This window comes from Meriones unguiculatus, chromosome 10 (genome assembly GCF_030254825.1).
Source record: "Meriones unguiculatus strain TT.TT164.6M chromosome 10, Bangor_MerUng_6.1, whole genome shotgun sequence".
NCBI lineage: Eukaryota > Metazoa > Chordata > Mammalia > Rodentia > Muridae > Meriones > Meriones unguiculatus.
The window spans coordinates 2,865,557-2,887,030 of NC_083358.1; the positions used below are offsets into that span (position 1 = coordinate 2,865,557).

The 21,474-nt window shown below is 53.1% G+C and overlaps 1 protein-coding gene across 6 annotated transcripts in view; it reads left to right on the plus strand.

Moving 5' to 3' along the window:
- The first annotated feature begins 586 nt into the window (after positions 1–586).
- Pcnx2 (pecanex 2) overlaps positions 587–21,474 on the plus strand; it is a 94,878-nt gene continuing 73,990 nt past the window's right edge. For 2 of the 6 annotated variants that reach the window (XM_060391788.1, XM_060391789.1), the window contains exons 1-8: positions 587–968; positions 6,841–7,046; positions 8,363–8,486; positions 8,972–9,008; positions 10,238–11,347; positions 19,694–19,841; positions 20,200–20,345; positions 20,770–20,866. In XM_060391788.1, coding sequence (XP_060247771.1) covers positions 816–968; positions 6,841–7,046; positions 8,363–8,486; positions 8,972–9,008; positions 10,238–11,347; positions 19,694–19,841; positions 20,200–20,345; positions 20,770–20,866 — 2,021 coding nt within the window. In that variant the 5' untranslated portion in view covers positions 587–815. The remainder of the gene's footprint in view (positions 969–6,840; positions 7,047–8,362; positions 8,487–8,971; positions 9,009–10,237; positions 11,348–19,693; positions 19,842–20,199; positions 20,346–20,769; positions 20,867–21,474) is intronic. The other 4 variants (XM_060391784.1, XM_060391785.1, XM_060391786.1 and 1 more) reach the window with 3 other exon arrangements.

Sequence of the window (21,474 nt, forward strand, 5' to 3'; positions counted from 1 at the left end):
CAAGAGTGAGCGGGCTTTGCTCGGGTCTAGCAGCGATCTAGCGCCACCTAGCGTAATCTCAGTGCTGTGAAGGACGGCCACGGATTTCCAGGCCAGCCTCAGTGTGTGCAGAGAGCCTGCCCAGCGAATAAAGTAAAACAACGTAAAAGAAAACCAAGAGTGGCTGATTGCGGTTCCGAAGAGGATTGCAGAGGGCGGGGCGGTGGGGGGGAGGGGGGGTACCGTCTGTGCGCCCGGCTGGGGGCGGGGAAGGGAGCGTCAGGGGAAGAGGACATCAGAGCAGATGTGCCAGGCGGGAAACTCCAGAACCCCCAGTCTGTGGCCAAGGCCGCGGGACCCGAGCCTCGCAGGAGCTCGGGGCGCCTTGCTCTGAGGGCTTCAAGCTTTGAAGTCAGACAAGCCGCAGAAGCCGAGAAGGCTCCTGCCCGTGGCTCTCACACCGGAGCATCTTGGGACTCACACCCAGCACACTCACTCTTGGGGAACACGGGGGAAAGGGCCGTGGAGCCCAGCCACCAAGACGGGAGTGGGAGGGAGAGAACTCCGCGGAAGACTGGGGCGGGCGTGGGGCGGAGCCGCGGGAGCATCCCAAGCGGCGTCGCGGAGCATGATGGGAAAATCCTCCTTCCCTTGGCCATGGCGCGCACCTGCCCCGCGGCGCCAGCCGGCTCCGGCACCCGGCTGTGCGGGTCCGGGAAGTCCAGCGCGTGCCGCGGTTTGGGCGGCGGCGGCGGCGGCGGAGGGGCCGCGCCTGGGGCACAGCAGTGAGTGAGCCTCCCGCCGGCTCCTGCCCGGCTCCCGCCGGCTCCGCGGCCATGGCGTCCCAGGTGCTTCAGCTGCTACGGCAGGGCGTGTGGGCCGCGCTCACGGGCGGCTGGTACCACGACCCGGAGCACAGCAAGTTCACCAACAGCTGCCACCTCTACCTGTGGCTGTTCCTGCTCCTGCTGCCGCTGGCCCTGCACCTGGTGAGTGCCCAGGGCGGATGGAGGGCGGGGAGGACCAGGAGGAGGACTGGGAGGAGGAGAAGGAGGAGGAGGAAGGGGAGGGGAGCCGCAGACTCTGCCCAGGGTGGGGAGGGGACAGTGACTTTTGAGAAGTGGAGACCAGAGAATGAGCGAGGGGGATCTGGGATCCCGCGGGGCACAGGGGAATCACGGGAAAGGAAAGACGCGCCTGGGACTCGGGACTGTGCGCTCGCTCGTTAAGAACTGTGCCTGGATGAGTCAGGCCCCGCTCCTAGTGCTGAGACGAGCTTGTGGGCCTCACGCTCGGGGTGATGTCTGTGTGACCTTGTGCGGGGTCACAACGCAAAGGCAATGAGAATCCCCCAGGCGACCTGATTTCCGTTGTTGGTTTGTTCTGCTCTCTTCCCGCTTTGCTTTAGGAAGACAGATTGCACCAGCACTTACTTAGCCATTTCCATCAATTACTTTGCAATTTCCACACCGCGGTGTAGAAGCCTGAAAAAACAAAACAGGAGTGGATAGCCGTTATGCCATATGCCGGAGCAGCGTGGCAATGCCTGCTCGGGCATGGACACCCAGGGTGGGAGGCCGTGCAGGCTGCGTGCTCGCCTAGATGCCCCTCATAGTGGCTTTGCGCGTCTGCAGCTGAGCCTGGGGAGGCTCCTTTCGGAAGGAAGCTGCCGGCGGGTCGGCTTGCCAGGCGGGCGCTGTGGAGATCTGGAGCTCCTCCACAGACCTTCAATGAGTTTGCACGGCTGACAGGTCCCCAGGCCGACATCCGGGAAGCCTGGTGGCTCGGCACCCCGGCTCTGGCCTGGCACCCCGGCTCTGGCTCTTTCTCCGGCCGTGTGTCCAGAGCTGTGGTTCTGAAGGCAGGTTGCCCCGTTGAGTTCCGGATCCGACTTTTCCCAGTTCCGGGACCTTGGGAGAAGTTAGCTCACTCTGGCTTTTCGTTTTTCTCGGCTGTGGAGCAAGAGAAACAGAAGGAATACAACCAGTATTTTATCTTTGTGAGTGAGTGTGTGTGTGTGTGTGTGCGCGCGCGCGCACGCGCGCGCGCAGATAGCTCAGGAAGACTTGTAGGGGTTCCATTGCATGAGCTCGGGGGATCAGGATGAAGTCATGAGCTCAGCAGCGGGCGCCTTTATGGTCGTATTGGGGCAGTTTTGGGGAGCCATGGGGCTCAGGGAGACACCACAGGGAAGCCTTGTCCAGTTGCGTCCGGCCCAGGCCTGGGCTCATCAGCTTCTTAGCCTGACGCTGCCCTCCTGGCGGTTGGCTTTGTGAGTGGAGGCCCTGGCAGAGGGTGACAGTGGCAGATGCCTCTGGCCGGCCTTCAGTATTGCAAAGACGAAAAGGACAAGGATGAAGCGTGAGAGCACGGGGCCTCCCAGCCCGGGGGAGGGGAGAAAGGGCTCCGAGGTGGCACAGTCAGACTGTCCGCCCAGGGCAGGAGGAAAAGGGTGAGATTGTCCTGTAAGAGGGAGCCTGGGGGAAGAAGGTTGAGCTAGATCATTGAGTTCAACTCTCAGTACAAAAAAGAAATACACTTAAAAAAACCAAGAAACAAACAAACAACAACAACAACACCAAAAACAACCCACAACAAACTTAAGGTAGAATATGAATTAGTTTCTATCAAGGATTGTTTGTTGTTGTTTGTTGCTGCTGTTTTTGTTTTTGTGTTTGAGACAGAGTCTCACATAGCCCAGGCTGGCCTTGAGATATTCAAACCTCCTGCCACCCCTACTGAGTGCTGAGAGGACAGGTATGTGCCAGCAACCTGGCTTCCGGTCTTAGTTTGAAAAAACAAAACAAAATTGCAAGATTCGTACAAACAGTGTTACACCTTGTTCACTAGAAAAACCAAGTCTTGGCACTTCGCCATGTGTTAATTACCATCCTGTGGCAAAGACCCTGACAGAAGCAGCTTAAAGAAGGAGGCTTTGCTCTGGCTCACGGTTCCAGGGTGCGGTCCGTGGGGACAGGAGCGTGAGGCAGCAGAAAGAGGTGAGCTGGTGCCCCTGCCACTTCCTCCTTGTTATTCTGTTTGGGATGCTCCACAGTCAGGAACACTGGCCTCTGTCATCATCCTCACAGCGAGACCCGACATGGCGCCCGTGTGATGTCTGATCCCTATGCAGATGCCCTCGCTGCATCACGTCCTGGCAGTAGGGCATCTTGCTTTTCCTGGGTCTGAGATTCAACAGAGGTCGCCACGAGGCTTCGGGGTCCCTGACTCCGGAGGCTTCTCAGCCCCTTCTGGTTTGTGGCATGTAAAGTTTTGCATACTGTATCTTGACTATTTCTCTGTGCTCCGGGCGTCGCGTGTGGCTGGGGCTTGGGGAAGGCTCTGACGTGTCAGGGGGACACGACACTCTCCCACCCTGCTGTGTGACTGTGGCCTCGGTCAGCGCACACTCGCTAGGTTTCTGCGTCATGAGGCATCTATTTCCTCTCTGCGTTTAGCAGTGAGCTGAAAACTGCACGCGTTTCGTTCCCAGCAGTTTTAAACGCGCTGGCGGCCGTAGGCCAGCTCCACACTTTTACCTCAGCGCCGGCTACACAGCGCCGCCTGTGGCCTCTGCCTCTTCCACGCTTTCCCATTGCTCCCCACGGCTGTGCTCTGCTTGTGTTGACTTCTTAGAAAGTCTGTGTTGGCGTGACACGTGTGTGTGTGTCCCATGAGTGTGTGGAGGACAAATGCTGGCCTGGGCTGTCTTCAACTGCTCCCTGCCTACGTCTTTGAAACAGCTCTCCATTCTCTCTCTCTCTCTCTCTCTCTCTCTCTCTCTCTCTCTCTGTCTGAATTTGGGGTTTCCCCAGTTCTAGGCTGACTAGTGAGGTCCAGAAATCCGTCCATCTCCACCCAGATCTGAGGTTGCAAGCACGTACTTCCACACACGCTTTTGGTGTGGTTTGGGGTTAAACTCATGTCCTTGTGGTTAGGTGGCAGGACCCTTCATCCGTTCCATCAGCATTTCTTTTTAAAAGCTAATCATCATATTGTTATTTTGTACACGTTGGTGTTTTGACTTCATGTGTGTCTGTGTGAGTGTGTCAGATCCCCTGGAACAGGAGTCACAGACAGTTGTGAGCTGCCGTGTGGGTGCTGGGAATTGAACCTGGGTCCTCTGGAGGAGCAGCCGGTGCTCTAACCACTGAGCAGTCTCTCCAGCCCCCAGTGCAGCACCTTTTGATGTTCGTCGTAACCAGTTTCTGCCCAAGGTCCTTCCCTTGGGGAGGGGCCTCTCAGGACTTGAGGCAATGTGGGTCACTGGAATTGGGGTCCCCTGGCTGGGCTGGGCTGGAAGACCGAGGTGCTCACAGCCTGAGGTCAGGTGCTTCCTGCTCTGGGCCAGCGGTCCCCAACCTTCCTGATCCTGAGGCCCTTTAATGCCACTCCTCATGTGGATTACGGCGACCATGAGCACGTTTTCATTGCTGCTTCATGACTGTGATGTTGATTCTCTTGTGAATAGTGACATAAAACGTCTGTGTTTCCTGGTGGTCTTAGATGACCCTTGTGAAAGGGTTGGTGGATTCTCCTCCCTCAAAGGTGGTTCCCACAGGTGGAAAACCACCGCTCCAGGCTTTCCCCACCAGTGCTCCCAGTATCCTGCAGCCCTTGTGGCCCTCGGCTTCCTGCAGCAGCAAGCAGCTGCAGTGTCTCAGCCACTGGACACACGCCCTGTCCGGGGATGCTCAGTAATTATATATATATATATATATATATATATATATATATGTATACATTATATATATGTGTACATATATGTATGTATGTATTGGGATGCTCAGCATCACACACACACACACACACACACACACACACACGCACGCACGCACCAGTTTTTCTCCCAAATCTTTACCATTTCTGGAAGGCTCAGCAGTTAAAGTACCTGAAGAGCAAATGTGAGTTTGGATCTTCTTTGGAAGCCACAGAAAGCAGAGGTGGGGACTCCCCAGAGCAGGCTGGTCAGTGAGGCCAGCCGTGTCTGTAGCTCTGTGTTTGCCTGAGAGAGCCTGCCTCAATGGATACAGAGTGGCGGGATGGAGGAGGACCCGGAGCTGAGCCTCCGGTTTTCACACGCACATCCACCCTTGTCCATAAGCACCATGAGTGTGCCACCATGCGTGCCAGACACACAAACAGTCCCCAACCCCACATATGAAAAGTGTGGGGAAGAGAGTGATGGGAGAAAGCTGAGGTGTATTTCATTGCCCTCCTCAGTCCACTGTTAACTTGCTTCTGAAATAAGACCACACCTCGCTGCTTGATAACCAGGGGAGCAGAAAGATGTCTGACCATAAGAAATATCCCAAGGAATCCTGGGAAAACCTTTTACCAGACGCTGTTGGCTGTGGTGGCAATGAACTGTGAGCACATGGTCCACTGGCAGCACTGCCGGGGAGCGCTGGGGATCTTTGGTGGTGATGCCTCCCTGGAGGAAGTGGTTCCCTGGGGGTGGGCCCTGGGGTCACATAGCCCAGCCCCACTTCCTGCCCATGCTCTGCTTCTAGTTCTCTCAAGCTCTGAGTCCCGAGGGCATGCTCCTGCCAGCACAGGAGCTGCCTGCTGCCCAGCTTCCCCCTCAGTCCTGGTGTTATGCCCATTTCCTGAGACCTCCCAAAGACCTCCAGGAACTGACTGCTGCAAATACCTGTTTATGTAATACAAGCTCGAGCCCAGGCCACAAGCTCCCTGTGGAAGCAGAGAGGAATGAGGGGGCGGGAACAAGGTTTTTAAAGTTGAAAACCCCCATTGGGGAGTTTCCAAGCTTTGGCCTCACATTAAGCTGCTTCTTGTTGGGCACCTGGTCACAGCAGTGAGGACAGTCACCAATCCAGCCAGGGGTGCATCTTGTCCCACACTCTTCTTCTCAGGTGTGGGCCCGTCTGACCCACCAGCTAGGCGAGAGCATCTGCTCATGGTCCCACGTTACATGTTAGAGCTGTGTCCGAGTCTGTTACCTGAGTTGTTGGTAGGGCCCTGGTTCGGAGCATCAGTGGTGAGCAGCAGTGAGTTCGGGTGTGGTGTCCAGGGTGGAGGGCCCGCAACAGCAGGAACAGCAGCGGGAAAGACACCAGCATCCCATGCTTGCGGCAGCCAGACTCCAGCTGGCTCTGCCTTCCGAGGACCGGGATCATCAGCACACACCACCGTACCTGGCTTGGGTTCCAGGATCTGAGCCCACTGGCCCTGTTCCTGTGGAGAGTGTGTCACTGGCTGAGCCCACTCCACAGCCTCCATAGCTTTGTTCTGTCTTCCTCAGTGCTGGGGATTGAGCTTAGGATGGCCCACAGGCGAGTGCTCCAACCTGCGCCGTGCTCCACCCTGAGCGTGCCCCACCAGGCTGTGCTCCACCCGGAGCCGGGCTCCACCCTGAGCGTGCTCCACCAGGCCATGCTCCACTCTGACCTGTGCTCCACCCTGAGCGTGCCTCACCAGGCTGTGCTCCACCCGGAGCCGTGCTCCACCCTGAGCATGCCCCACCAGGCTGTGCTCCACCCAGAGCCGTGCTCCACCCTGAGTGTGCCCCACCAGGCTCCACCCGGAGCCGTGCTCCCAGCCCCATTTTAACCCCTGTAATAGCAGCACAGTGAAGCAACAGTGCTGACATCATGTGAAGGATGACCCTGCTGCCTGCTGTAACGTCCGCGGTAGCCCACAGTTCCGTAATGAAACGCGAATGTATGAAAGCCAAAGAGCTCAGGAGACCTGGGAAGCGAGGCAGATGGAAGGTAGCTGGGTGACATGACGACCCGCCACAAGCACCGGACTCGCCTGGCCTGTGCTCAGGACACAGCTGTCTGTGCCCCGAGGCTTAAGGGAGCGTGCAGGCCACAGCGCCCTTCCCTCTGCCCCCAGGCCTGCCCCCCGAGCGTCCTCACTGTGCTGTTCTACTGCGGCTCTGTGACCGTCTTCTTCGCCCTCATCAAGCTCCTCAGCTACCGCCTGCACCTCATGTTCGATGAGGGAGAGGTGGTCCAGCACCGAGCCCCGAGACACAGGGACGAGCGGAGGCCGGAGGGGAAGGCCGGATGCCAGCACGCCGCCAGGCACAAGAGCGCCAGGTAGCCGGCTTCCGGTGGGGGGGAGGCTTGGTTTAAAACGCTGCCGCCTGGGTCGGCTGTAGCTTGGCCTGCAGAGCTCGCCTGGCACACGCACAGGCCTGGGCTCCATTCTCAGCACCAAAGAGACCTGCTAAGTGACATGTGCTCCAGAAAGGGGGAGGCAGGGGGATCAGGGGTTCAGGGTCATCCACAGGTGCACAGTGGGTTCCAGGCTACTCAAAGCTTAGGCTCAAAATGCATACATACATACATACATATATACACACTCACATACATATATATACACATACATATGCATATATATACATATATACCTACATATATGCGCAATACATACATATATATACATATACATGTATACATACATACACACATACATATATACATACATGCATATATATATACCTACAGATATACACAATACATACATATATATACATATACATGTATACACACATACATATATACATACATGCATACATACATACATACAGATATACACAATACATACAGATATACACATATACATGTATACACACATGCATACATATATACATACATACATACAAATATACACATGTGTGTACACGCATACATTTATACACATATGTACACACATATACACACATATATGTACACACATATATACATGCATACACAATAAACAGAGGCTGTCTGCTACATATGAATTTTATACGAGGGCAGACATCCCAGGCAAATGTGGGTTTGTACACTTTGCTTACATCTAAAACTGAACTTAATTATTATTTTTCACAGTTTGGATGTGTCATCTGGCCTCCAACACAGCTTACACTCCTATCTGAAATCCCTTTAGCCTGACAGTGCGAAATAGTCTGCTTAAGTGTTTTATCTTGTTACGTGGCTTCACCAAGTGCACCTGGGAACAGTGTGTATTCGTACAAAGGTTACACATTGCACATATAGAGTGAGGTCTGAGGGGCGCCGTGCTTGCCTCACTTTTTACAGTTTACTTTAGGTGTGTCTTCCGGCCTGGGAGGACACGCTGAGGACCTGGACTTGATTTGCAGAATTCGTGTAAAAAGCCAGACACAGAGGCTCTCTCTCTCTCTGTGTCTCTCTGTCTCTGTCTCTCTCTCTGTCTCTCTGTCTCTCTCTCTAACACACACACACACACACACACAGAGGTGTGGGGATAGAGAGAGGGAATGTCTTCTAATTTTAGGGGAAGTTTGTATGCTTTTAAGAAGATTGTGTGTGAGGACTAGCCGGGAGGGAGTGGGGAGGCCTGGGAGGAGCTGGCTCTCCGGCAACGTGTACCCTTCTCCTGCCGGCAGTGACAGGCGGATTCACAGCAGCAAGAAGGAGGAGCTGCATGGGAGCCTGGCCACACCGGCCACACCACCTCTGCATGGCAGCTCCCGGGGCAGCGTGCACTCCCAGCCGTCCTCGGGGGCTCCGGTGGGTGACGCCTTCCTGTCCTTCAGCTCGCAGCATAGTGGGGGTGGCTGAGCATGCCTGGGGTCCCCACGCTTCTCACACTCCTCAGGCTGTGGGCTTCGGAGATGCCCGAGTGTGCCCTTGGGATCCCCGAGCTCATCCCACTTTCCTGGTCCCGGGGCAGCCTCGACGTCGTCCAGTTGTGAAGATTGTGTCTCTCTAGTGACAAAGTCACGTCTCCCCAGCGCATCCTGCACTAAGGCTTCTCAGGATCCCTGGAAGCAGGGTGGCTCTGCGGGGCTCCATTCACCATTCACCATCCACCGTAGTCACACCTTCTGGCTCTAGCTTCGTCATTAGCATCCTCCCTTCACTGGGGACCGGTGCACTCACAATCCCTCTACACGTGGGCACGGGTGCTGAGGTGTGGCCCGGGTATGCCAGCCAGCCGTGTGGCCTGTGCAGCGGGCCAACTCCCTGCTGACATCTGCTCTCTGTCTCTGCAGGAGCTGCCGGCCCAGGAGACGGCAGAGGACCTGAAAGGTAGCATTCTCACTGTCGGACATTTAATCCCCGTGGGGACAAATTTTTTGTTTTTAAGGTTTATTTTTTTGATCACGTGTATATGTGTGTTTCTGTATGTGCATGTACGCTCTTACAAGTGAGTACAGGGGCCAGAAGGGGGTGCCAGATGCCCTGGAGCTGGGGATCACAGGCAGTTGTGAGCCACCTGCCATGGGTGCTGGGCACGGAACTGGCTCCCTCCACACAAGCAGTGAGCCTCCCCAGCACCCCGGGGAGGAGGTGATAGGGTCTGCGCTGTGAGGCTCTCGTGGAGGGGCGTGTGACTGTGTTGAAGGCTGTTTGGTTGCCAAAGTGAGGTTGTGGCTGGCACGGAGCAGGCAGAGGCTGGGTGACATTTAAGGGTCAGGTGTTGCACACGCCCATGTCCCCAGAGCAGGGAATTACTTCCAGCCTGACCGCTGGCCCAGGTGTTTCCCTTGGTTTAGAGGGATCAAGGAACTTGCCCAGGAGAAGGTAATGGGGGCAGAGCCAGGTCTCTGCGAGCACAAGGCCCAATCCTGTGATTTGGACCACGCTGCTCTGCCTCTTGAGGCTTCAGAAGAAAGAAAGGGGGGAAGAGGAGAGAGGAGAGAGAAAGGAAGGAAGGAAGGAAGGAAGGAAGGAAGGAAGGAAGGAAGGAAGGAAGGAAGGAAGGAAGGAAAGAAGGAAGGAAGGAAAAAAGAAAGGAGGAAAGAAAGAAAAAAGGTAAGAAAGAAGGAAGAAAGTGTGTGTCATTGTGAACATAGTCCTGGGAGCTGCAGTAAAAGGGCTAGGCCACTCACTCACTCACTCACTCACTCACTCACTCACTCACTCACTCTGCAGGCAAAGCACTGGCCGTGTAAGCATGTGGGACAGTCAGATCTGTAGATCCCGCATGGAGAAGGTGGGTGTGAAGACACTTACAGTCCCAGCATGGAGGAGAGGCTGGGGTGGGGAGGCTCAGCGTCCAGGGGCTGAGGCTCAGTTTGAGGGACGCTGGCTCCAAGGGAGGTCTGAAAGGATGGCAGCTGAGGTGACCTTGGGCTTCCACATCCGGGCACCTGAGTGTACATGCTCCCGTGTGTGTGTGTGTGTGTGTGTGTGTGTGTGTGTGTGTGTGTGTGTACAGAGAAGCATCTGAATGTGTCTGATTTGGTTTGGATTTTGATTTTTCACATCTCGCCCTGAGGCCTTGCACTCCCCACTCATTCACCCTTGTCATTCAGGCGTTGTTCTGTCAGAGGACCAGCCTGAGGGCATCGTGTCCACCTCCCCAGGCATGAAGTCGGAGAGCCAAGCCTCCCGGGGTCATGTGCCAGAGCCCAGGCCCGCAGACCCGGGGCAGCAGGCCACCATGACAGGAGGGAAGGAGGCCCACTGTGCCCCTGGCCAGCGCCCCCGCCGTGGCTCTGAGTGTGGCCTGGGGTGCCCCGCAGCCCCAAGGATGCCGCGTCTGTCGCTGTCACAATCTGACGTGTCCGTCCAGCCATGGGGCAGGTGCCCAGCTCTCACCCCGCAGTCCGGGGTTACCCCTGGCCCCGGCAGGCCGCAGCCACCCGAAGGGTCACCCCACAATAGCCCGGGCAGCAGCCGCTGCGAGTATGACACAGTCCTGGCCCGCACACCCGTCACACCTGGCACACCTGGCCAGGCCCAGGAGGCCACCAGCTCAGATGGTGAGGTGGCAGTGACCCTCGTCGACCCCTCCCAGCCCGGGGACCCCCCAAGTCTGCACGAGCCCGTCAGGATAGTCATCACCATGAGCAGCACCCCAAGCTCCGGGAGTGAGCCGGACAGCACGCTGCACGCGAGGGTGACCAGCTCGGACAGGCTGGACGCCGAGCTTGCAGGAGACCCTGGGCACGCCCAGATCCCCCTGATCACGCTCCAGCTAACGGAGGATGGAGCAGGAGGGACCCCGAACACGGTGGCTGTGGTGTGCTCCACCCAGTGCCCTGGGCCCTGCTCGTGTGACACCCAGGGACCAGGCAGTGCACCCACTCCGCCCTCAGCCAGCGTGGACCCTGAGGCTGGCAAGAGCAGGGAGGCCCAGGCCAACCTCGACCCGGCCTCCTGTAGGGGCAGCCACGAGAAGAGGCATGCGCGTGTGCTCAGCGTGGACAGCGGGACCGACGTCTTCCTGAGCAGGAGCACCCGGGAGGTGGCGAGCGAGGGCGAGAAGCCCATCCCCACGTCCAAGTCAGACCTGGAGGCCAAGGATGGACACACCCCGCCCGAGTCCAACTTCCTGGAGTTTGTCTCCCTGCTGGAGTCCGTCAGCTCGGCCAAGGTGCCTGAGGCTGCTGTGGGGACTGGAGTGCAGCTGGGAGTGGAAGGTGAGAGTTCAGTGGGGCATGGAAGGTGAGCGTGGCAGCCTGTCCTCCACCAGTCTTGGGCATCAGCTCTCAGGGGGCAATTTGTTGCTCTGTGTGTGTGTGTGTGCATGTGTGCACACCTGTGCACATTAATGTGGGTGCATGTGTGTCCCTCACATGGATAGAGGTCATACTTACTGCTGTTGGGCCCTATTTGCAAGACCCCAGGAGACCACCAGGAGTTGAGTCATTTGCAAAACACCTGAGGATCTTTTTATTACAAGCTAGGGTGGGCTCACACACCTTCACCGCTGAAGGCATTGAGAGCAGAAAGCTACGTGCTCAGGGTAGGTGGGTAATCTAAAGATTCCAGTCCCTCCCAGAGTGTCCAAAGCAGGGGGATTCCTGCCTGGCAAGCGTCTTTTGTTTGAAACAGAAAAGGCGATGTTGCATTTTGAATTGATTGGCTATAGGAAGGACCCAAACCATTAATGGTCTGGCTTCTCTTGTTTGGCTGTCCTAGGGGAGAGGGGCTGGTTTCCTAGCAACTGTATCTCTAGTGGGCAGGAAGGAATGCACAACAGTTAGTTCTTCCTTGCAGGTGGACATGGCTCCACCTGTCTGGCCTTTGTTCAGGCTTGTGCTTTAAACTTTAAACCAATAACTAAAAAAAAAAAAAAAAAAAAAAACCCTAATTTTTAATTCTTTGGTCTCTCACTGTGTGTGCTGCCCTGGACTGTGGTGAGCTGCCCTTGGCCAGAATGCCTGGACATGGCTCACAGTCTCGCTGCCTAAGGCTTTAGACCGTTAGGCTGCACACAGTGAGACACTTCTCGGGCAAGACCTGAGTGGGACACACGCGTGCACGTCCACTGTGTCCTGGCTCTTCCCCGCACAGCCATGAGGGCTATGTGCTCCTAACTGTGCCATGTCAGTGAGGGCATGCAAGCTTCCTCTTGCAGTGCCGTGCTGCTGCTTGGGAGGTTCTGGGTCTTGGCATGGTTCCATATTCTGGTGTCGGGTTGGGGAGGCCTCACCTGCATCAGCTCACACCAGAGGAAACGTGAGGTTCTATTTGGGGGCAAGGGGGTGGGGGAGGCCGGCTTCCATAGAGGCCATGGGTGTTTGTGTCCAGGGAAAGGAGCGGTGGTCTCACTCTGGCCAGCTCTTTGGCGTTGGTGACAGGCCCTCTGGATGTCAGCACCAGGCACACTTCTGTTACAGAACCACCGTGTTGCCGGGGGTGACTCAGTTGGCAGGGTGTTTGCATGTGAGCATGAGGACCCGAGTCTGACCCCCAGAACCCCAGAGGGAAGAATCCACCAGGGCAGCGAGCATCTGTGATCCAGGCTGGGTAGACCGAGGCGAGGATGCTGGGTAGACAGAGGAGGGAGATCCTGGGGACCTGCCAGGCCGCCTGCTCTAGGGTCCATGAAAGAGTCTTGAAAGCAACCCAGGACACCACCTCGTATTGACCTCTGGCTCTCATGTGCACAGACAGGTGTGCAGGTGTACACACAGGTGTGTACACATACGGGTGTATACACACACTCACACATATACACACTAGCACACATACCAATGCATGTCTTACTTTTTGTACAAATTGTCTCAGCATATGGAAACGTCAGTTCTTCCTGGTTGCACACACAGCAGACACTCTGTAGTTCCTGACTCATGCCAGGCCGAGTCTTGAGCCCTTTATTTGTGATGGATGGCAAGCATGCCCACATCTCCTTAATGGACGGTCCTCGCTCACTCCCACAGTGCCAACGCCGGCATCGGTTATCAGTGCCGAGACTTCTCTAGAGTGTCCGGAATTTGAACGTGGGTGAATCTTGCAGCAACTTGCTTCTCCCCCGTGCAAACTGATGCCTTGGATAAAGGCAAGGCTCGACACTCCTCGATGCTTTTCCCCTGATGGGAACATGAGCTGCCCATCTGGGCCCCGGGTCCCTGCATGTCCTGGCAGGGTCATTTTCTAGGGCAGCGGTTTCCCCTTTGACAAAAATGATAGCCCCAAACAGGAATCACTCTGTCTTCTAGCTTTAACATCCCACAGTGCTGTGGCTTCATTATGTCAGTGTCTACACCAAGCACATGCATGGGGAACTGGCTGTGACATGCAGGCCGTGTTTGCTCAGCTGAGAGAAGCTCTCTGCTCTCTGCTCTCTGCTCTCTGCTCTCTGCTCTCTGCTCTCTGCTCTCTGCTCTCTGCTCTCTGCTCTCGGCTCTCGGCTCTCGGCTCTCGGCTCAGGTCTCTACTGGCCGCTGGAGCGGATCCCCCAGTTCTGTTAAGTTTCAAACTGGTGGCACTCAAAGCAAAGGCACAGACATGTTTGAGATGAGAGTTTTCCTACCTTTATTTTTGTTTGTTTCCATCTCGGAGTTTTTGGAGAGCCCAGAGGAGTCTTTGAGTCCTGCCTTCTACCATGTGAGTCCCAGGATCAGGCTTTCGCCCTCACACTTGCTGGCTTTACCCAGGAACCGTCTCATCGGTCACATGTAGTCCATGCTGGCCCAGAGTTCACAGCGAGATGGGGGTGACCTTTGAATTTGAAGATTCCCCTCTGCCTGAGCCACACCTGCACAATCAGCCCTTTCAGTGTGTGAAACAGGGCCTCATGTAGCCCAGGCTGGCCCCAAGCTGGCTATGGAGCAGAAGATAACCTTAGACCCCTGACCCACATGCCTCCACCTTTTCCAGTGTTGGGGTTGATGTGCCTGCTTCCCTGTCCCCTCTGGCCACTTTATTTGATTTGTCTTCTTGAAACTGTCTTCTTCTTAAACTCCTCAGCCAGCCGAATTCCAACAGGGAGGTGTGATGTGGTGAGTTGTCCTCCTTTCTGTGGCTGTGATGAAGAACCTGATCAAAGGTGGCTTTCGGGAGACAGGGTTTATGCTTCTTACAAACAGTTCCAGGTCATAGTTCACCACTGTGGGGCATTCAGGCAGGAAGACAAGCAGCTAGTTATGTTACACCCACAGCCGAGAGCAGAGGGAGGATGTCTTGGGGCTTCCTTTGCTGTGAAGAAACACCATGACCATGGCAACTCTCATAAGAAAAAACATTCCACTGGGGCTGGTCCACAGTTCAGAGTTTTAGTCCATCATTGTCACTGCGGGAAGCATGATGGCACACAGGCTTGGGGATGCACAGCAGGCCATGCACTGGGGAGGCAGCTGAGTCCAACACCTGGATCCTCAGGCAGCAGGAAGAGATGGTGACACACTGGCCCAGCTTAAGCTTCTGAGACCTCAGAGCCCACCCCCAGGGACACATTTCCTCCACCAGGGCCTCCTGACAGAGCCTGTGGAGGCCGGCTCATTCAGACCACCACAGAGAATGAACTCATCCCTGCTCTCCCTCCACTCTACCTCCCCAGAATCCTCTGCTCTCAGAGTTTGGAAGTCCAGGCCCAGAACTTGTGCCACCCACTCTGAGTGGGTCTTCCTGGCCATCAAAGCTCCAAGGAACCGGGTTTTTAAAGGGAAAAACTGCAAGCAGGGGCTTCTAAGCCTTATTGTTACATGATTGAACAAAGGGTAAAGGAATGCACTTTGACCTAGTTGGTTGACAGCATCTGGCCAAACCACAGAGAGGAACAGCTTGCCAAGAGGAGCACTGTGACCCTGGGAACAACTGATGTTTTCTTACATGACCCTGTCTTCATCCGTCTGCCTCAGTTGCTGTGTCTAGCTGCAAGCTGCTGAGAACATTCTGTGTTGTTGTTGTGGTGGTGGTGGTGGTGGTGGTGGTGTTTTGTTTTGTTTTGTTTTTGTTTTTGTTTGTTTTGTTTTGTTTTGTTGCAGATCTTAATGGTGGGAACCAAAGTATTCCAGGGACAAGCTAACCTTGGATGGAGTCTGAGAAAGAACACAGAATTAGTTCTGCTAATTTAACCCTTCATTTCTCCCTCTACTTGTAACTATGGAGGCCAATCTTGGACTCCTTAGAGGCCTGACTCCTCAATATTGAGTGGATGACATTGGGACCTCATCACCTCTGTCTAACAAAGGCAATCAAACTATTCAATATGCAGAGGGTAAACATGAGTAACAATATCAACAAGGGTTCTGTTAAGGCAGATAACAAAGTAGTAAACCAAGGGGAAGCACTAAACCAAGATTCAAGCCAGCTTTGGCTTGCTTTGTACTCTTTTTCACATTTAGCCAGATTGTCCCTAACCTTCAGCAAGGAGAACTATTATGTCAGGATTTAAACCATCCTCTGGAATCCTCTTTCCAGTGTCTCTCCAGGCTTTTTGCTATTTTTGCTAAGGATTTCCTAATCATTTCCAAGTGATTTACATAAAAACAACATTTCTCTCTAAGGACAGCACACAGCCCATCCTGCTGTAAAGACAACAGATCTAAGCTCCTTCTGTTCTGCTATTTCTGCCAGGGAACCAACATTCCTTCTAAATGTGTGATTGAGTTCTCAAGGCATTGAACATCTTTATTAGTATCTGCCTTTAAGCTGTTATAATTCTGGCTTTGTACATTCAGTGCTGCATTACCAGTTCCTGCTCCAACTAAGCAGGTCCCCAAGATAATAGCTGATATCAGGGAGCCCCTTTTAAGTTAGCATTTCAGGCTGTTAGGCAGGATTATGGGCAAAGATCTCGTCTTCTGAAATTGCTTCAGTGCTAACAATAGGACCATTAGTATCAGGAGCTAAGAGGGCTGACATGCCAGCCAAAGGCTGGGCGATGGGGAACCATCTAATTAGCAATCCAGTTGAAGAGATATGGAGACATCACATTGGCTGGACTGGTTTACTTCAGCTTCCAGCAAGTACAGATTTCAGTTTGCAGTCCATAGTTGATCTCCGAATGGAGTCTGTCAGCCAGGTGAAAATCTGCTGAGACAAATTCAGACTAGAGACAGAAGTTAACACTTGTCTAGTAAATGGGAAAGTGAAGAATCCCAAGACCAAGGTAAAAACTCATCTGGGGTCTGTTCGAGCTATGCCAGATCCTGGTCTTCTGACTTTTTGGTTTCCTGAAACTAATATGAATTTTAGTTTACAAAAGGAAGTATATTAGTATTACCATTGTATTGAGATCCATACTTTAGAAAAAGCAGGTAACAAGTGTTTACAAGAGAGCAGGAGTAGAGTGATGCCATTAAGACCTAGGAAAAGCTATGGCTTTTGGATCATATATACACATTAGACAGATGTTTTTAGCATGATGAGAAGCACCTTTAAGTCTATCTCTAGAAGACAACCAAAAGGAAATTAAAATCTCAAGCTTGTGACTGGATAATAAACAGTCAGTATTCTATCAGCTTATCAAAACTCTAATAATCAATGTCATAACTCTGAACTTCTGAAATCTTATAACAACATAAGCACAACAATAGTTTCACTCATCTCTAAACAGAGAACTAAACACAGCTGGTAGCCCCCAGCAAAGATGGACTATTCTGGCTATACCAAATCTGTAGGCCTGAAAGAAACAACATTAAATCATTTATTTAGGACCTGGCAGCCAGGCATATATTTCATACAATGGTTAACAATGACTTGAATATAACCCTGGGCTAACATGGAGCTGTAGTCCTCTTCCCCCTTTAAAGAGCATAAGAAAACATTTTGCATTAAAGAATCACCAGCCTTTTAAATGAAGAACATATTTTACAGTTCTTTCTCAAATCATATTTGCAGGTATGAAAAACCAAAGAAAATACAGTTCATATTCCCTCTGGCTTTCTATACTTACTCTGACCTTCCATAACATTCTATATGCCTTCAGTTAGGCTTTTCCTAGCTCCATTCTTCTGGTTTAACCAGACATTTTTACTTTAGACAAGCTATTTGTTTGTTTTCTCTTCTTTTCTTTTCTTTATTATCCCAGTCTCTTGCTTTTCAGACAACATAAAAATTTTCATCAAAATCCTTTTTATCATTTCTTTACTAAGTCATTCCATGTGTTTTTACCATTTTGATATGATACTTTGCAAAATCTGCAGTTTTCTTAATTGGCTCAAACAGTATGGCTTGGTTTCATTTGGTAAAATTAATAAAATAAACAGCAAGGTCTTTTGACCTCTCCCAAAGGGTTGAGAAACTGTTCTAAGTTCTCTGTTAGACTACCCAAGGCCATTATTTTAAAATGCCTGATAAACTTTAAAATGTTTCATAACCTTAAACATTTAAATATTCTCCAAAACCTGTTTTTGCAATATTAAAATATCCAGAGTGAAGTGATAGAGTAGAACCATAGTTTTTAGAAGTCAAAACCAAATTTTATCAGTACAAACAAATCAGTGCCTCTAAAATCAATACCAAGTGTAGTATTTTGATGTTGTAAACTTTGGCTGCCAGCAAGAAAAGTTCTTGTGTACAAACACATGGAGGTGCAGCTTTAATATCTCATATAAACAGAGTTTTAAGCCTTATTTTTAAACCTGGTTTTTAAGACAGGACAGAAATTATATAAAAATTTTAACATGCCTAATAACCAATAATAAGCAACCAAGATATACAAAACATAGTAAACTTATATATTCAAAACAGACAGACAAAACTTATTTTTATTTCTTTTAGCTGTAATTTCATGGGAGCAACATCTCACTTCCTGTTGAATCCAATTCTTATGACCATAGAGGTGTGTCGCTTTCTTACCCGAGAAGCTGCTGCTGCCCCTTTAAGAGCTGCCTGCCTGCACAGAAGCCTCTCAGCTGGTGGGCTGCATTCCCAAGCAACCCAACTCTCTGGAAGACCTTGCCACCAGAGACTGGAGCAGTGGCAGAGACCAGAGCACTGGCAGAAACCTGCCAGACCAGGGCTTCCCAGAAGTGGGCAAGAGTTAAGTCTAGGGAGTTAGAAGCAGTCTGTCCCATAGCGTCTGTCACAGTCCAATACGAAGACACACAAACACAAGGCAGAAAACAGAAAGACAGACACAAACAAAGTATCTGCTCCATGACTGAAAACAGAGGTGAATCCAAAAACTCAGACTTACAGACTCCTGCTTCGGAAACCGAAAGCAGCACAGATGGTGGGGTTCCTCATCCACCCCAGGGCCAGGGACATCTCCCTTAACCCCCACAGCTGTGACTGTCCAATGTGTCCATTCTTAGCCACATATTGCAGCTTGTACAGACACTGCACAGAGACACTTACCAGCCGGCACAAGACCAACTGGGTCGGGGTCCTGGAGGTCTGGGGTAGATAATCCCCCAATGTTACGCCTAGATCACAAGACCCTCAAGAGACCACAAGGAACAAGAGTCCAATGCAAAACACACACGGGCCTTTATTCAGGCTTTTGCAATCCCTCCTGACACAGTAGGTTGGGAGAGCATCCCCGAGGTCTGGGAGGGCAGGGTTTTTAAAGGGAAAAACCACAAGCAAGGATCTCCCAGCATTGGCATTACATGATTGGATAAAGGGAAAAGGAGTGAAGTGCACTTTGACCTAGTTGGTTGACAGCATCTGGCCAAACCACAGAGAGGAACAGCTTGCCAAGAGGAGCACTGTGACCCTGGGAACAACTGATGTTTTCTTAACCGACACATCCTTATTGGTCTGCCTCAGTTGCCATGTCTAGCTGCAAGCTGCTGAGAACATTCTGTGGTTTTTCCTCAGAACTTAAGGGTGTGTGTGTGGGGGGGTATCAGATCTTAATGGTGGGAACCAAGGTATTCCAGGGACAAGCTAACCTTGGATGGAGTCTGAGAAAGAACACAGAGTTAGTTCTGCTAATTTAACCCTTTCAAGATCTCTTCTGTATTAACTGATGTCATTCTTCTGCTTTTGCAGTCTCTTAGCTTCTGGAAATTTCTATAAAACCATATCCTAAAGGTGCTACCCAAGGACACTGTTTGAACAGTTATTTGTGACATAGGCACGTGATTTCCTCAGGAGGACACGAGCAGATGTCTGTCAGTCTCAGTCAGGCCACCAAGGACAGACCAAAGAAACCTTCTGCCCCAGCCTAACCTAATGACGTAGTGAGTCATTGTTGTCTGGGACCCAAAGGCATCTGTGTCTCAAAACCCGCCATCCCCTCTTCCTTCCCGAATCTCTCTTTGGCACGCAGTGCAGAATCTCGTGCATAGACCAGGCTAGCCTCAAACTCCTGGGAGTCCCCTGCCTTAGCCTCCATGTTGGGATTAGAGGGGTGCACTACCACACCCGGACTGTGTGGAGTTCTGTTGTTGCTGGATTTCGAGGCAGAGTCTCTCTCTGTAGCTCCCGCTGGGCTGGAACTCACAGCTATCCTCCTGCTTCAGCCTCAGTGCTGGGACAGTTGGCCAGAGTGTTCACACTTTTCCTGTTCTGGGGCTGCCTGTGCCCTGAGCGCTGGGATGGCTGCCCCAGTTCCTGTTATTAACACGGAAAGCTGTGTCTTCCAGATCATACTTCTCCAGGAACCAAGGAGGAAGCTGTGGAGAGCGAGAGGCCCAGTGGATGTGACGCCCGGCCAGGAAAGCCATGCTTGCCAGGACAAGACCACGCAAATGCCAGCCCGGTGCTCATGCAGCCAGCCAAGGGCACAGCGCTGTAAGGACTCCGTCGCTCCTTGAAAAGCTTTGGGGAGGGTGAAGAATTCCTGGTGTGTGTGTGTGTGTGTGTGTGTGTGTGTGTGTGTGTGTGTGTATACACGTGCGTGTAGACCAGATGGTGAACATTTTCTGGGTAGCCCTCTGCCTCTGACTGAACCTGGAGCGCACTGGCCCAGGCTTGGCCAGCCTCCCCACCAGTCCCTGGTTAAGAAGCTTCCCCGAAGGTTCGCCACAGCCTCACCCCATGGTGGTGCCCCCCAGCATCCCTCCCCACTGGCGACTCCACGCTTGCATCAAGCTGACTTCCAACCGCCCTGCGCACCATCGCACCATCCCTGACGCATGTGCACTTTCAGTTTGCAGGGCAGCCGGCAGAGGCAGATCATCTACAGGGTGACTTCCCAACAGGACAGCTCGGTGCTGCAGGTCATCAGCGGCCCCGACACATCCGTGCAGGAGGAGGTGTCCCTGGACGCCATGCATGTCTTCATCGGCGAGAACGGTGAGCCGTGGAGGATGCCACGGGGCGGGGGGGGTGACGGCCACAGGGCAGGGGGGTGACGGCCACCACTGGGCAGGACCACAGGGGGAGGGAAAGGGAAACTAAGGAAGCAAGTGTGAGCTGAGTGACTAACGGAGCAACCATAAGTAGGTCAAAGGCGGTGACATGGTGGGCGCTGTGGGGGCGGCCAGGTGGGCCTGAAAAACTCTTTTATAAGTGATTTTAAATGTCGTTCTCCTTTGCTAAACAAACTTCTGCTTCAAGTGCCAAAGAGAACAAGACCAGCCTGGCCACTCCACAGGCTGCCTCGAACCTGAAGACACGTGTACCTCACAGATAGTGTGTGTGTGTGCGTGTGTGTGCGTGTGTGTGCGTGTGTGAGTGTGTGTGAGATGCTCTTTGCCCAAATCCCGTGATTTCACAGGAGAAATCAGATCCTGTTACTTAAAGTCTGCAAACCAGAAGGATGGCTCCTCGGGGCAGCACGCTCCCTCGAACCTGGACTGTGTGTCTCGGGCCAGGTGGGTGTGCTGGGCCCTGGGTCTGGGTGTGTGGGCAGTGCTGGGGTCTGCACGCTCCCCGGAACAGGACACACGGCCTGGGGTGGAGCGGTGGCGTTTCTCCGTGGCGCTTAGGGCAGAGCGTATGTGCAACATGATGATCATCGGGAATGTTTCCGTGGCTGTGGCGGGGGAGGAACGGGACGTGGGGAGGTTGTGGGGTGTTGCACATTCCCGGCTCCTGCGGGTGCGAGCTCCTCGGTGCCAATTCAGCTTGCACACTAGACAGCGCCCTCGTGGCAGTGCCCAGGCCGCTGGCCAGCTCCGCAGCTGTGGAGCAGCCACCAGTCCCAGCTCAGGGATCCGAGTAAACCTGGAGGCAAACCTGTCACACGCAGCGTATTAGAAGTGCGTGTGTGCCTGGAGAACTACGGACGATGGCCATGTAACGGGAGCCGTGGGCTTCCCACACGGAGACTGTCAACGGCGGTTTAGGAACCGGGGGTGACTCAGTTGGCCAGACTGAGCCGAGGCTCCATTCACCTCCAGCGACTGAACAGCGCGGTGGTGCACACTGCGGTCCCGGAGGTGTGGAGGCCGCTTGGATGCAGGGCAGTGAGGAGGCTTGA